General features: G+C 41.0%; 1 protein-coding gene across 2 annotated transcripts in view; it reads right to left on the minus strand.

The window, feature by feature from the left end:
- Window positions 1-4,099: 4,099 nt before the first annotated feature.
- The window catches only part of RWDD4 (RWD domain containing 4), a 56,883-nt gene continuing 47,748 nt past the window's right edge, over window positions 4,100-13,234 (minus strand). For both annotated transcript variants that reach the window (XM_029583493.1, XM_029583420.1), the window contains one exon: window positions 4,100-5,012. In XM_029583493.1, the coding sequence (XP_029439353.1) occupies window positions 4,980-5,012 (33 nt within the window). In that variant the 3' untranslated portion in view covers window positions 4,100-4,979. The remainder of the gene's footprint in view (window positions 5,013-13,234) is intronic.

Here is a 13,234-nt window from a genome sequence, read left to right on the forward strand (position 1 = left end):
TACCTGTAACTAAAAACTCACCTGCGCTAAAAAAAAAATAAATTCTAACTTATCCCTATCAATTAAAAAGCAGAATGAAAATACAAACAAAAAACAAACTTTGAAATACTTGTATGCTAATGCCAGCAGTCTAAGAAGTAAGAAGGGAGAATTAGAATGTATAGCAGTGAATGATGACAGACTTAACTGGCATCTCAGAGACATGGTGGAAGGAGGATAACCAATGGGACAGTGCTATAAACCAGGGTACAAATTATATCACAATGACAGAGAGGAGCACCCGGGAGGCAGTGTGGCGCTTTATGCTCGGGATGGCATAGAGTCCAACAGCATAAACATCCTGCATGAGACTAAATGCAAAATTGAATCTTTATGGGTAGAAATCCCTTGTGTGTTGGGGAAGACTATAGTGATAGGAGTATACTACCATCGACCTGGTCAAGATGGTGAGACGGACAGTGAAATGCTAAGAGAAATTAGGGAAGCTAACCAAATTAGTAGTGCGGTAATAATGGGATATTTCAATTACCCCAATATTAACTGGGTAAATGTATCATCGGGACACACTAGAGAGATAACGTTCCTGGATGGAATAAATGATAGCTTTATGGAGCAATTGGTTCAGGAATCGAAGAGAGAGGGACCAATTTTTGATCTAATTCTCAGTGGAGCACAAGACTTGGTGAGAGAGATTACAGTGGTGGGGCCACTTGGCAATAGTGATCATAATATGATCAAATTTGAATTAATTACTGGAAGAGGAACAGTATGCAAATCCACAGTTCTAGTGCTAAACTTTGAAAAGGGAAACTTTGATAAAATGAGAAAAACTGTTAGAAAAAACTGAAAGGAGCAGCTACAAAAGTAAAAAATGTGCAAGAGGCATGGTCATTGTTAAAAAATACCATTCTAGAAGCACAGTCCAGATGTATTCCACGCATTAAGAAAGGTGGAAAGAAGGCAAAACGATTACTGGCATGGTTAAAAGGGGAGGTGAAAGAAGCTATTTTAGCCAAAAGATCTTCATTCAAAAATTGGAAGAAGGATCCAACAGAAGAAAATAGGATAATGCATAAACGTTGGCAAGTTAAATGTAAGACATTGATAAAACAGGCTAAGAGAGAATTTGAAAAGAAGTTGGCCATAGAGGCAAAAACTCACAGTAAAAACTTTTTAAAATATATCCGAAGCAGAAAGCCTGTGAGGGAGTCAGTTGGACCGTTAGATGATAGAGGGGTTAAAGGGGCACTTAGAGAAGATAAGGCCATCGCGGAAAGATTAAATGATTTCTTTGCTTCGGTGTTTACTGAAGAGGATGTTGGGGAGGTACCCGTAGTGGAGAAGGTTTTCATATGGGTAATGATTCAGATGGACTGAATCAAATCACGGTGAACCTAGATGTGGTAGACCTGATTGACAAACTGAAGAGTAGTAAATCACCTGGACTGGATGGTATACACCCCAGAGTTCTGAAGGAACTAAAAAATGAAATTTCAGACCTATTAGTAAAAATTTGTAACCTATCATTAAAATTATCCATTGTACCTGAAGACTGGAGGATAGCAAATGGAACCCCAATATTTAAAAAGGGCTCAGGGGCGATCCGGAAAACTACAGACCGGTTAGCCTGACTTCAGTGCCAGGAAAAATAGTGGAAAGTGTTCTAAACATCAAAATCACAGAACATATAGAAAGACATGGTTTAATGGAACAAAGTCAGCATGGCTTTACCCAAGGCAAGTCTTGCCTTACAAGTCTTCACATTTTTGAAGGAGTTAATAAACATGTGGATAAAGGTGAACCGGTAGATGTAGTATACTTGGATTTTCAGAAGGCGTTTGACAAAGTTCCTCATGAGAGGCTTCTAGGAAAAGTAAAAAGTCATGGGATAGGTGGCGATGTCCTTTCATGGATTGAAAACTGGCTAAAAGACAGGAAACAGAGAATAGGATTAAATGGACAATTTTCTCAGTGGAAGGGAGTGGGCAGTGGAGTGCCTCAGGGATCTGTTTTGGGACCCTTACTTTTCAATATATTTATAAATGATCTGTAAAGAAATAAGACGAGTGAGAATCAAATTTGCAGATGATACAAAATTGTTCAGAGTAGTTAAATCACAAGCAGTTTGTGATAAATTGCAGGAAGACCTTGTGAGACTGGAAAATTGGGCATCAAAATGGCAGATGAAATTTAATGTGGATAAGTGCAAGGTGATGCATATAGGGAAAATAACCCATGCTATAGTTACACAATGTTAGGTTCCATATTAGGTGCTATAACCCAAGAAAGAGACCTAGGCGTCATAGTGGATAACACATTGAAATAGTCTGTTCAGTGTGCTGCGGCAGTCAAAAAAGCAAACAGAATGTTGGGAATTATTAGAAAGGGAATGGTGAATAAAACAGAAAATGTCATAATGCCTCTGTATCACTCCATGTTGAGACCACAACTTGAATACTGTGTACAATTCTGGTCGCCGCATCTCAAAAAAGATATAATTGCGATGGAGAAGGTACAGAGAAAGTTGACCAAAATGATAAAGGGGATTGAACAGCTTCCCTATGAGGAAAGGCTGAAGAGGTTAGGGCTGTTCTGCTTGGAGAAGAGACAGCTGAGGGGGGATATGATAGAGGTGTTTAAAATCATGAGAGGTCTGGAACGGGTAGATGTGAATTGGTTATTTACTCTTTCGGATAATAGAAAGACTAGGAGGCACTCCATGAAGTTAGCATGTGGCACATTTAAAACTAATCGGAGAAAGTTCTTTTTCACTCAACACACAATTAAACTCTGGAATTTGTTGCCAGAGGATGTGGTTAGTGCAGTTAGTATAGCTGTGTTTAAAAAAGGATTGGATAAGTTCTTGGAGGAGAAGTCCATTACCTGCTATTAAGTTGACTTGGAAAATAGCCACAGCTATTACTAGCAATGGTAACATGGAATAGACTTAGGGGCAGATTTTAAATACTTGCGCGAGCACGAACAAAAGTATGCTGGATTTTATAAGATACGTGCATAGCCGCGCGTATCTTATAAAATCCGGGGTCGGTGCGCGCAAGGGGGTGCACATTTGTGCAACCTGTGCGCGCCGAGCGCAGCGCGCGCTGCCTGTTCCCTCCGAGGCCGCTCCAATTTCGGAGCGGCCTCGGAGGGAACTTTCCTTCGCCCTCCCCCCACCTTCCCCTCCCGTCCCCTACCTAACCCCCCCCCCTTACCTTTGTCGGCAAAGTTACGCCTGCTGAAAGCAGGCGTAACTTTGTGCGCGTCGGCCGGCTGCCCCGCTCTGTGGTCCAGTCCCGGGGGCTGTTCCGGAGGCCGCGGCGCGCGAGGGCCCTGCGCGCGTAAATCCGGAAGGATTTACGCATGCAGGGGTTTTAAAATCCGCCCCTTAATTTTTGGGTATTTGCCAGGTTCTTTTGGCCTGGATTGGCCACGGTTGGAAACAGGATGCTGGGCTTGATGGACCCTTGGTCTGAACCAGTATGGCATGTTCTTATGGTCCTCAGACACTCGGGACATCTTCTAAACCCGGTCGCCATGTTAAAATTTGGCAGGCACGCAGTCGGTGACTGTCTGGCACCGAAGTGGTAAGCCGCCGGAAACCAACCACAAGTACCGGAAAAATCACTTACCGAGCGTCGGAGGAAACGGAATGCAATGGGGGACCCCACTGAGGGATATTTTGAGCAGATAAACTTCAAATAGTTCCGTGAGGAAAGTTGTGAGAAATTTCTCACAGAGCTCCTAAACCGCAAGGCAACTGCTGCGCAAAAAAAAAAAGAGAGACTGAAGTGGGGACCCCTGCTGGCTGCAGGGTTAGTGGCATGCTGGGCATGCTCAGTGTGCCAGTCAAAGTTCTAGAAACTTTGACAAAAGTGTTCCGTGACAGGGCTCCATCTGATGATGTCACCCATATATGAGGACTACCATCCTGCTTGTCCTGGGAGAAAGTGTTGCTGTTTCATTGTTTCATGATTATATGTATAAGGATCAATATATACTGTGTATTCTGTTGTGGCTGATGGCAAATTAATAAAAAAAAAGGATTTAAACATTAAACCAAAGCACCACACAATAAAAAAAAACCAAAACAAAATACGACATTTTGTAATCCATTCATGTTTATACAGTAGAGTTTATTACAGCACATTTCTGCAAAATGTCCAATACACTCAGCAGAATGCGTTCTCTCTTCTCATATAATCCTCATATACAGTGAAACCTTCTCAGATTTTCCTCTGCAAGGAGGAAAATCCAACAGCACATCATGAGGTTTGAACACCCCCCCCCCCCCCCCCACCCAACTCCAATAAGCAAAGGAACCATTCAATATAGCCCCAGTACTGCATTGAGCCAAGAATGCACAGTTTCCATTTACAGCTATCTTGTTTATTAATTAATTCTTCCACCTCATTTCTTTTTAAAGTGCAACAATATGCAAAACAAGTAGCAAGTATGTTCAAGAGTGCAGGATGGATTTTACACTAGAACAGTGCACCTGTTGCACTGCACAGTATTGTAAAGACTTCAGAGAGCAAGGACTAGAGTGAAACATTTACTATTAAAGGGACCACTGTAACAATTCAAATAATATTTTTACTTTTTTTTTTCTTAAACAGAGACAGTATTTACTGGAAAGGTATATACCTAGTATAAGAAGGTCATTCAAGCATCAGATACCAAGCAGATTTTATTGGATACCTATTTATCCTCTCACACAGTCAGAATTTCACCTTATTTTAAGGTAAGCACTGTTATTTTGTAAAGAGTAATGTAATATTAGCAAAAATTTTACACAAACACCTGGTTGTGTGATTGTTTATGAAAGCTATAAAACTGTTGTCTATTTTTCATATATAAAATTGCTTTATTTTTCAATAAATAACATTAAGAAAAAAAAAAACACCCTCTTCTTCTTCTTCCAGGTAGAAAATCCAAGCTTACACTGAGTTAAAAGATGGCATGTCTTCATACTGAAGCTATTCATCTTCTTTAGAGCCTGTTTTACCCAACTAAAAAAAAAAAAAAAAAAAAAATTAATATCTAAAAAGCTAATACACAATATTGCATTCATTTTCCTTTAATGTTACATTAAGTTAGAAGCATAAATAATACATCAGACCACACACTATCTTATTTATTTGTTTTAAGTTTGTAGGCTAAACAGTTACTATATTTGCTTGATTTTCAACACTTCCCTGAGGTTTTTTTTCCCCTGAATCTCTATAGTGGAATGATTTGTCAAAAAATATTCTATGCATGGATCCTAATCAGTAAAGATCCTCAGTCTAAAACGTTGTTCCTAAATGAAAATATCCTCCTGAAAACTCAACCAACTCCACTAGGGGACAACTCATGGTTTTAGAAAGTGTTGAGGCCTCCACAGCACTCTCAATGAAGATAAAGGCTACTAGGCACCCATGAACAGCAACTTTTTGTTGTAGCACAGATACTAAAAGTGCATTTCAACCCACTGAAGATAACACACTTCAAATTTCAGTGCACATGCACTCTGACCAATCAGCACTAGTGTTACAAAATGTATTGTCAGTGGATGTACTGTACCTTTGCAGCATAATGGTGCAAGGTTTATTGAATTCTACATTTAAAGTTCAAAAAATATATGCTCAAAGCAAACTGGGCTTTGTCTCTCATGAGCTAACTTGAAAATTCCAACATAGAAAAATTTGTCTAATGATTGTTCTCCAAAAGGTAGCATTATTTCTAAATGTACTCTTACAGGTCGTATAATTTATCACATTGTGCCTTGCAGGGGCCTCTCAGAATGCTCTAAAGCAGCGAACCTCAATATTTATTTTGTGGCACACAATCCAATTTGCTTAATCCCCATAGCACACCAATTCAAATTTCACATGATCCTTACCCTGTAAGAAATAAACATTTCACTATTGTATGTAACCAAATATGAATACTGATTCTCCAAGAGGATCACAGACTTCATATAAGGGACACTGACATGAATGTTAACAGAAAAACAAGATGAGGAACTTTAGATCAGAACAACAATATGTGTTCAGGTTATCTAATCTGCCTGTTGACTTAAGAGCTATAGCTTTTCTCCACAAATAATGAAGTAAACTACCCAGGTGTATGAGACAGAAAGACAACCCAAGTCTGTCTGGAGATGAAAACAACTATTCAAAGGCAGTTTAACAGACAGCTCAGCTCACAGAATAGCACTGCCACTACAAGATGGCTTGGGGGGGTCAAGAAATTGTAGGACTGAAGGCAGATCCTGGTCGGGGGTCACCATGCAGCAGTGATCTCCCCCCTCGATGGGAAAGGGAAGCCAGCACTCCGAAATGAAGAAACGATCCCACCCATCCCCACTGCTTAATCATGCATGAGATATTTACCACTGCATATCTGGGCTGTTAAAAGCTACAGGGGAGAGGGGGAAAGGGGGTGAGGCGACCCGCAAAAGAATTCCATACACACCAGTTGAAGATGATGCCTGAGGCATCACCCCATGCCTCCCTGTGGTGAGGCAGAAGAGCTTCTCTGTTCAGGATGCCTGCACGTCCTGACAGTTACCTGATTGCTCTTCTCCAGGGCCGAGATAAGCCTCCTTAGCCCAGAAAGGGACAGGGACCAAGAACACAAGCTCTCTTCAGCAAAGAACATGTATGATTATGTGATTTTATTTGTTCTATGTTTCATTTTATATAATTGTAAACTGTCATGATTGAATACAGATTTGATGGTATAAAAATTCAATGAATAAATAAGACCGTCTCCGAGACATTCAGCCAAAGACTGCTTCAGATTGAAATGGAAGGTAAACTAAGTTTATGGGGATAGTTAGCTAATTATATTTATTAATATACCCAGAGCAAGTTAACATCTCTGATATTTTATGTTTACTAATACAAATTTAGTCAGTATAAACCTGTACTGTGTTAAGGATGTTAGAGATGTGTGTTTATTTTATTCTAACTGTGAAACCTGAAAAGTCTGACAAAGTGTGATTCTATGGAAAAATCCCATGGTCCTTTCTGAGCTATTCAAATTGTATAGGTATCAAAGGTGAACAAAGGTTAACTGTCTGTAGCACTGCCCTTCCCAAATAGGTGTGGGGGAGGGGGAAGTGCACAGTATCAGATGGATTACAAGACAATCATATTGCTTACAACCCCATCCCTCCCCCTCCCAAATCCTTGTGATCCTCTCCCTATATCCTCTCACTTCTCCCCTCTCCCCATCAGTGATCTTCTACTCCATTCTCTTAGTCTCTCCCACCATTGCATGATGCAATGATCCTCTCCCACCACACAATCTTTTGTGAGCCAGGGCTCAAAATATATATAAATTTATTTATTTTTTTTTTGCAACTTACTTTTGTTGGGCTGCTTCAGGACTGCTGCTGGGAAAAGGGCAACCAGAACAAGGGTTATTGTGGCTATTGTACCTTCTCCCCAGTGGCACTTACACTCCCAGCTGGTTGTGATACTCCAATGGCCGACACTATGTTGAGATGGGCCAGGCATCACTGGGAGCATACACACACATCTGAGGGCTGGTGGGAGTATACAGAAAGAGGCCAGGCGGTGCACAGTTTGCTCTTTTTGCCTCTATCTTCCTGTGGCACCCTGGGTGAGTGTCCATCTTGCTCACCCATAGCAAAGGCCTTGGGTGCTGCCCTTCTAGGAGCTGGTAGCAGCATTAGGCTGTGGAAAGTAGTGAAGGTCTACAATGGAAGAGCTGTTTTCTGGTTTATTTGGGTTGGAAGTGGCCTGAGGCATTAGCATCCATCAGTATGAGATGCAGAAGCAGGCCACAAGTGACAATGACAGGTAGGCAGTGAAGTCCCAGAATGGATGGTAGTATAGGGCCTAAAATGCAGCACACATGGGAGAGTATGGGGATGGGGGAAGCTGGATCAGAGAAAGTGACCAACGCAGCGAATTGGCTGAAGTGCTGAAAGCAACTTGAAACCAAGCGGTGATGAGATAGGGAGCCACAGAGATCTGACCACATAGACAGCAGTGGCATTCAGAGCTCAGAGTGGCAGCAAGTGCTGTTCATGGTGAGGTCTGCTTTGTGGTGTAGGATGCAGCTACCTTTGCCCAATATTAACTGGGGAAATATAACATCAGGACATGCTAGAGATGTAAATTTCCTGGATGGAATAAACGACTGCTTCATGGTCCAGGAACCAACAAGACAGGGAGCTATATTAGATCTAATTCTTAATGGAAAGCAGGATTTGGTGAAAGGTGGGGGGGGGGGGGGGGGGGGGGGGAGGATTGGCAATAGTGATCATAACACAATCACATTTGAATTAATGACTGGAAGGGGGACAATATGTAAATCTACAGCTCTAACAGTAAACGTCATGGGGAAACTTTGATAAAATGAAGAAAATAGAAAAAAACTGAAAGGTGCAGCTGCAAAAGTTAAAAAGTGTACAGCAGGATGTACATTGTTTAAAAATACAATCTCAGAAGCACAGTCCAGGTGTATTCCATGCATTAAGCAAGGTGGGAAGAAGGCAAAAAAAATTACCGGCATGGTTAAAAGGTGAGGTGAAAGAGGCAATTTTATCCAAAAAAAAAATCCTTCAAAAAAATGGAAGAAGGATCCATCTGAAGAAAATAGGAAAAAGTATAAGCATTGTCAAGTTAAGTGTAAAACATCGATAAGACAGGCTAAGAGAATTTGAAATGAAGTTGGACGTAGAGGCAAAAACTCATAATAAAAACTTTAAAAAATATATCCGAAGCAGGAAACCATTGATGATCGAGGGTTAAAGGGGCTCTTATAGATAAGGCCATTGCAAAAAGACTACATGAATTCTTTGCTTCTGAGCTTACTAATGAGGATGTTGGGGAGACACCTGTTCTGGAGATGGTTTCAAGGGTGATGAGTCAGATGAACTGAACCAAATCACTGTGAACCTGGAAGATGTAGCAGGCCAGACTGATAAACTAATAAGTAACAAATCACCTGGACTGGATGGTATGCACCCCAGGGTTCCGAAGGAACTAAAAAATGAAATTTCAGATCTATTAGTTAAAATTTGTAACCTATCATGAAAATCATCCATTGTACCTGAAGACTGGAAGGAGGCCAATGTAAATACATTATTTAAAAAGGGCTCCAGGGGCGATCCAGGAAACTATAGACCAGTGAGTCCGACTTTAGTGCTGGGAAAAATAGTGGAAACTATTCTAAAGACCAAAATCACAGAGCATTTGGAAAGACATGGTTTAGTACAACACAGTCAGCATGGATTTACCCAAGAAAAATTTTGCCTCACAAATCTGTGTCATTTTTTTTTGAAGGGTTTAAAAAACATGTGGATAAAGGTGAACCAGTAGATGTAGTGTTTGACAAAATCCCTCATAAGAGGCTTCTAAGAAAACTAGAAAGTCATGGGATAGGAGGCTATGTACTTTCGTGGATTACAAACTGTTTAAAAGACAGGAAAAAGAGAATAGGATTAAATGGCCAATTTTCTCAGTGGAAAAGAGTAAACAGTGGAGTGCCTCAGGGATCTGTTGCAATGGAGAAGGTACAGAGAAGGGTGACCAAAATGATAAAGGGGATGGATCAGCTCTCCTATGAGGAAAGGCTAAAGAGGTTAGGGCTGTTCAGCTTGGAGAAGATATGATAGAGGTCTTTAAAATCATGAGAGGTCTAGAATGTGTAAATATGAATCAGTTATTTATTCTTTTGGATAACAGAAAGACTAGGGGGCACTCCATGAAGTTAGCAAGTAGCAAATTTAAAACTAATTGGAGAAAATTCTTTTTCACTTTTTCACTCAGTGCACAATTAAGCTCGGGAATTTGTAGCCAGAAGATGTGGTTAGTGCAGTTAGTGTAGAGAAGTCCATTAACTGCTATTAATCAAGTTGACTTAGGGAATAGCCACTGCTATTACAGGTTCACAGTGCTTTGGTTCAGTTCATCTGAATCGTCACCCATGAAAATCATCTCTGGAACCGGTATCTCCCCAATACCCTCATTAGTAAACACAGAAGCAAAGAATTCATTTAATCTTTCGGCAATGGCTTTATCTTCCCTAAGAGCTACTTTAAACCCTCGGTCATCTGACAATCCAACCTACTCCCTCACAGGTTTCTTGCTTTGGATATATTTTTTATTACACGTTTTTGCATCTATGGCCAACTTCATTTCTAATTCTCTGACTGCCTTATCGATGTTTTACACTTAACTTGACAATGCTTATACTTTTTCCTATTTTCTTCAGATGGATCCTTTTTCCAATTTTTGAAGGATTTTTTTTGGCTAAAATAGCCTCTTTCACCTCATCTTTTAACCATGCCGGTAATCCTTTTGCCTTCCTCCTACCTTTCTTAATGCATGGAATACATCTGCCTGCGCTTCTAAGATTGTATTTTTAAACAACGTCCATGCCTGTAGTACATTTTTAACCTTTGCAGCTGCACCTTTCAGTGTTTGGTTTTTTTTTTTTTTGTTTTTTTTTAACTATTTTCCTCATTTATCAATCTTGAGAACCCAGTGGTCTTTGGTAATCTTGTGCCATTGCTCCAGATAGTGCAGTTGCTTACCTGTAACAGGTATTCTCCTAGGACAGCAGGATGTTAGTCCTCACATGTGGATGAATTAATTCGAAGGAGCCCAGCACAGAAAAATTGTCAAAGTTTCTAGAAGCTATGACCAGCACACTGAGCATGCTGTCTGAGAGGAAGACACTGGAAAACAGGAAGACGACACTTTTCTTGCAAGAAAACAAGAAAAAGAGCAGAGCTCTATGAACCGCAATGCAACTGCACCAGAGAAAAAGAGAGACCGAGGGGGACCTCACATGGATGTGCGGATAGTGGCATGCTCAGTGTGCTGGTCAAAGCTTCTAGAAACTTTGACAAAAGTTTTCTGTGCTGGGCTCCATCGGATGATGTCACCCACATGTGAGGGCTACCATCCTGCTTGTCCTAGCAGAAAGAGGAATCCTTTCCTTTTACCAGACAGGGTGATTGCTGGGTTTGGAGACTTGTCAAAAACTTGGTCCACACTTAGGCTAGACCTGCTGTCACAAAAGTGGCACCTTTCATATTATCGGCTTCTTGTTGAAAGCTTGTTATGGAAGCAGGAGCGGAGCCTGTTACTGCTAAAATTGTCGGAAGGTGCATCTCTGAAAGTACGACCATTTAAATGTGAAGTAGAATATTTTGACGTGGACTGATATTCTGAACCCATTGACAGTGAATGAATTGCTACATGTTACTCCTTGATTTGAGCAACAGTTTCTCTGTCTCTTCAGAGACAGAGAAACTATCTCCCAGGTAGTGGACACCCACTAACTTATGATCATCATCATGCAAGCTGCTGGCCCTCAAAACCATTCTGAGTGCTCCAATGGGCTGTCAAGTGGAATGCCTCCATACACTGATCAGATAACATGTACACTCTCCTCAGCATCGAGGAGTAACTAATGGTATGCAGAGCCACTGTGCCTGGAGGAAGAAATTATTTCAGTTTTTGCATAGCACTTTTGAATACCTTTTTTCCAAAACTGCCTAGAAGCCTGGGATATTTCCTTTACAATATTGGAGAATAATCTGATTTTTTCACTTTAGTACATAATTGATTGATGATGCAGTTGCACTGTCCCAAATCCTAGAATTTTCTGGACTCTATATTTTACATCAAACTTCCTGGCCAATGGGGCACAAGAGATTGGATTTTCTCACCCTCTGGTTTGTAACTCTTGCAGGATATTGTGAATCAGGATGGCTGCCATTCTGTTAGAGTATCAAGGATCTGGAGAAGGCTAAAGACTTCAGAGTGAGAGTCCTTGCCTTTATGAATGTTAATCCCTAGCACCCCAGGAACTTGGAATGGGAGAGGTCTCCTGGTGGAGACAAATGTTAAGATAGGGGTTTGGAGGGAATTCCTGCTAATCCTTCCTCTGATCCAGGACCCCTCCGATGAAGTTGGCGACTGAGGAGGGGTCCTTGGTTACCTTGGAGGTTGTAATCCTGGTAAACCTCCTCCGACTGGTTGGACTTTGCTGCAAGAGAATGGCAATGACTAGAATCACTTCATGGGGGGATTGTGATGTAGTACCCTTTGCACTGGGGATAGGAATAACTCCTTGTGGGAGAAAGTCGGATATTCTGGAAAGGAGTGGTTGAAAAATGCCCTCCTTTTTCTTAACCACTAGGGAGGTAAAGAAAATCCTCACCAACTCTGCCACTTGGTCCAAGGGATAACATGCCCTCAAGTCAGGCTTTGGAGGTGGAACACCCTCTTCAGAGACTAGGATGAAACCTTTTTGAATTTCCTTTGGCCTCTGTAAAATTTGACTTTGGAGCCTGTTAGAAATTAAGGGAGCAAATGGGGTTTAGTGTATCCAGACACAAACATTGTTCCAGTAGTCTCTTGGAGACAATGCACTTGTAACTGCTGGAGATAAATGAAGCACATCTTCTGCTCCTGATCTCATATAAATGTTTGGCGATTTAGTAAATTATTGCATTGGAAGTACCACAACTCAGTGTGTCGATGTGGAAACTTGCTCCGAGGATCGAGGCTTTGATAGAGACAGCATCAATGGTGTCAAGGCTTGATGCTTTGCATGCTTCAGGTCTTCACTACTCCTTAGCAAGATGCAGTGACAAAGCTAGAGAGTGATGCTGCAAAGGCATTGATGCTACAAGGGCATCAAGCTACATGCCTTGATGGTGCTGGGAACTGATGAGTCCGTGAATAATGCGGCGGATGTATCCCCGGTGCCGAGGACCAGTGCTTCTTCTATGTTGGGTATGCTGCCAGTTCCTTTGGGGGTGCTTTTTCTTTTTTGTAGTTGTGTTAAAACTATTTTAGGTATTTAGCTAATTAGATTCCCAGTAGAAAGTGGAGTTGTTAGTGGATCAAAACAATCACCAATGATTGATAAATGTGGATAAATATATGTACATTCACATAGCTTAATTATAAGGAAGGCCTGAAATTGTAGCATGCTGTCCTTTGTTTTTCTTTTTAGACTGCCTGGTACTAATGAGCTAAAAGATAAGGCAGAATACTCTGTTGTAACACTTGTTTTTACTAAGAGATAAGGTTGGTAAAGGCCAGTATTCAGAGTCTAGCACAGGATGCCTCCCCAACAGAAATAATAGAGCCATAAATCTTATTTCAACTGTGAGTTTTAATTAGCCATAGCTTAATGAGCTATGGCTGGCTATTGTCAGAGTTATGAGTGCAAGTCAAAAAACCTAACACTT

Source organism: Rhinatrema bivittatum, chromosome 1, assembly GCF_901001135.1.
Source record: "Rhinatrema bivittatum chromosome 1, aRhiBiv1.1, whole genome shotgun sequence".
Taxonomy (NCBI): domain Eukaryota; kingdom Metazoa; phylum Chordata; class Amphibia; order Gymnophiona; family Rhinatrematidae; genus Rhinatrema; species Rhinatrema bivittatum.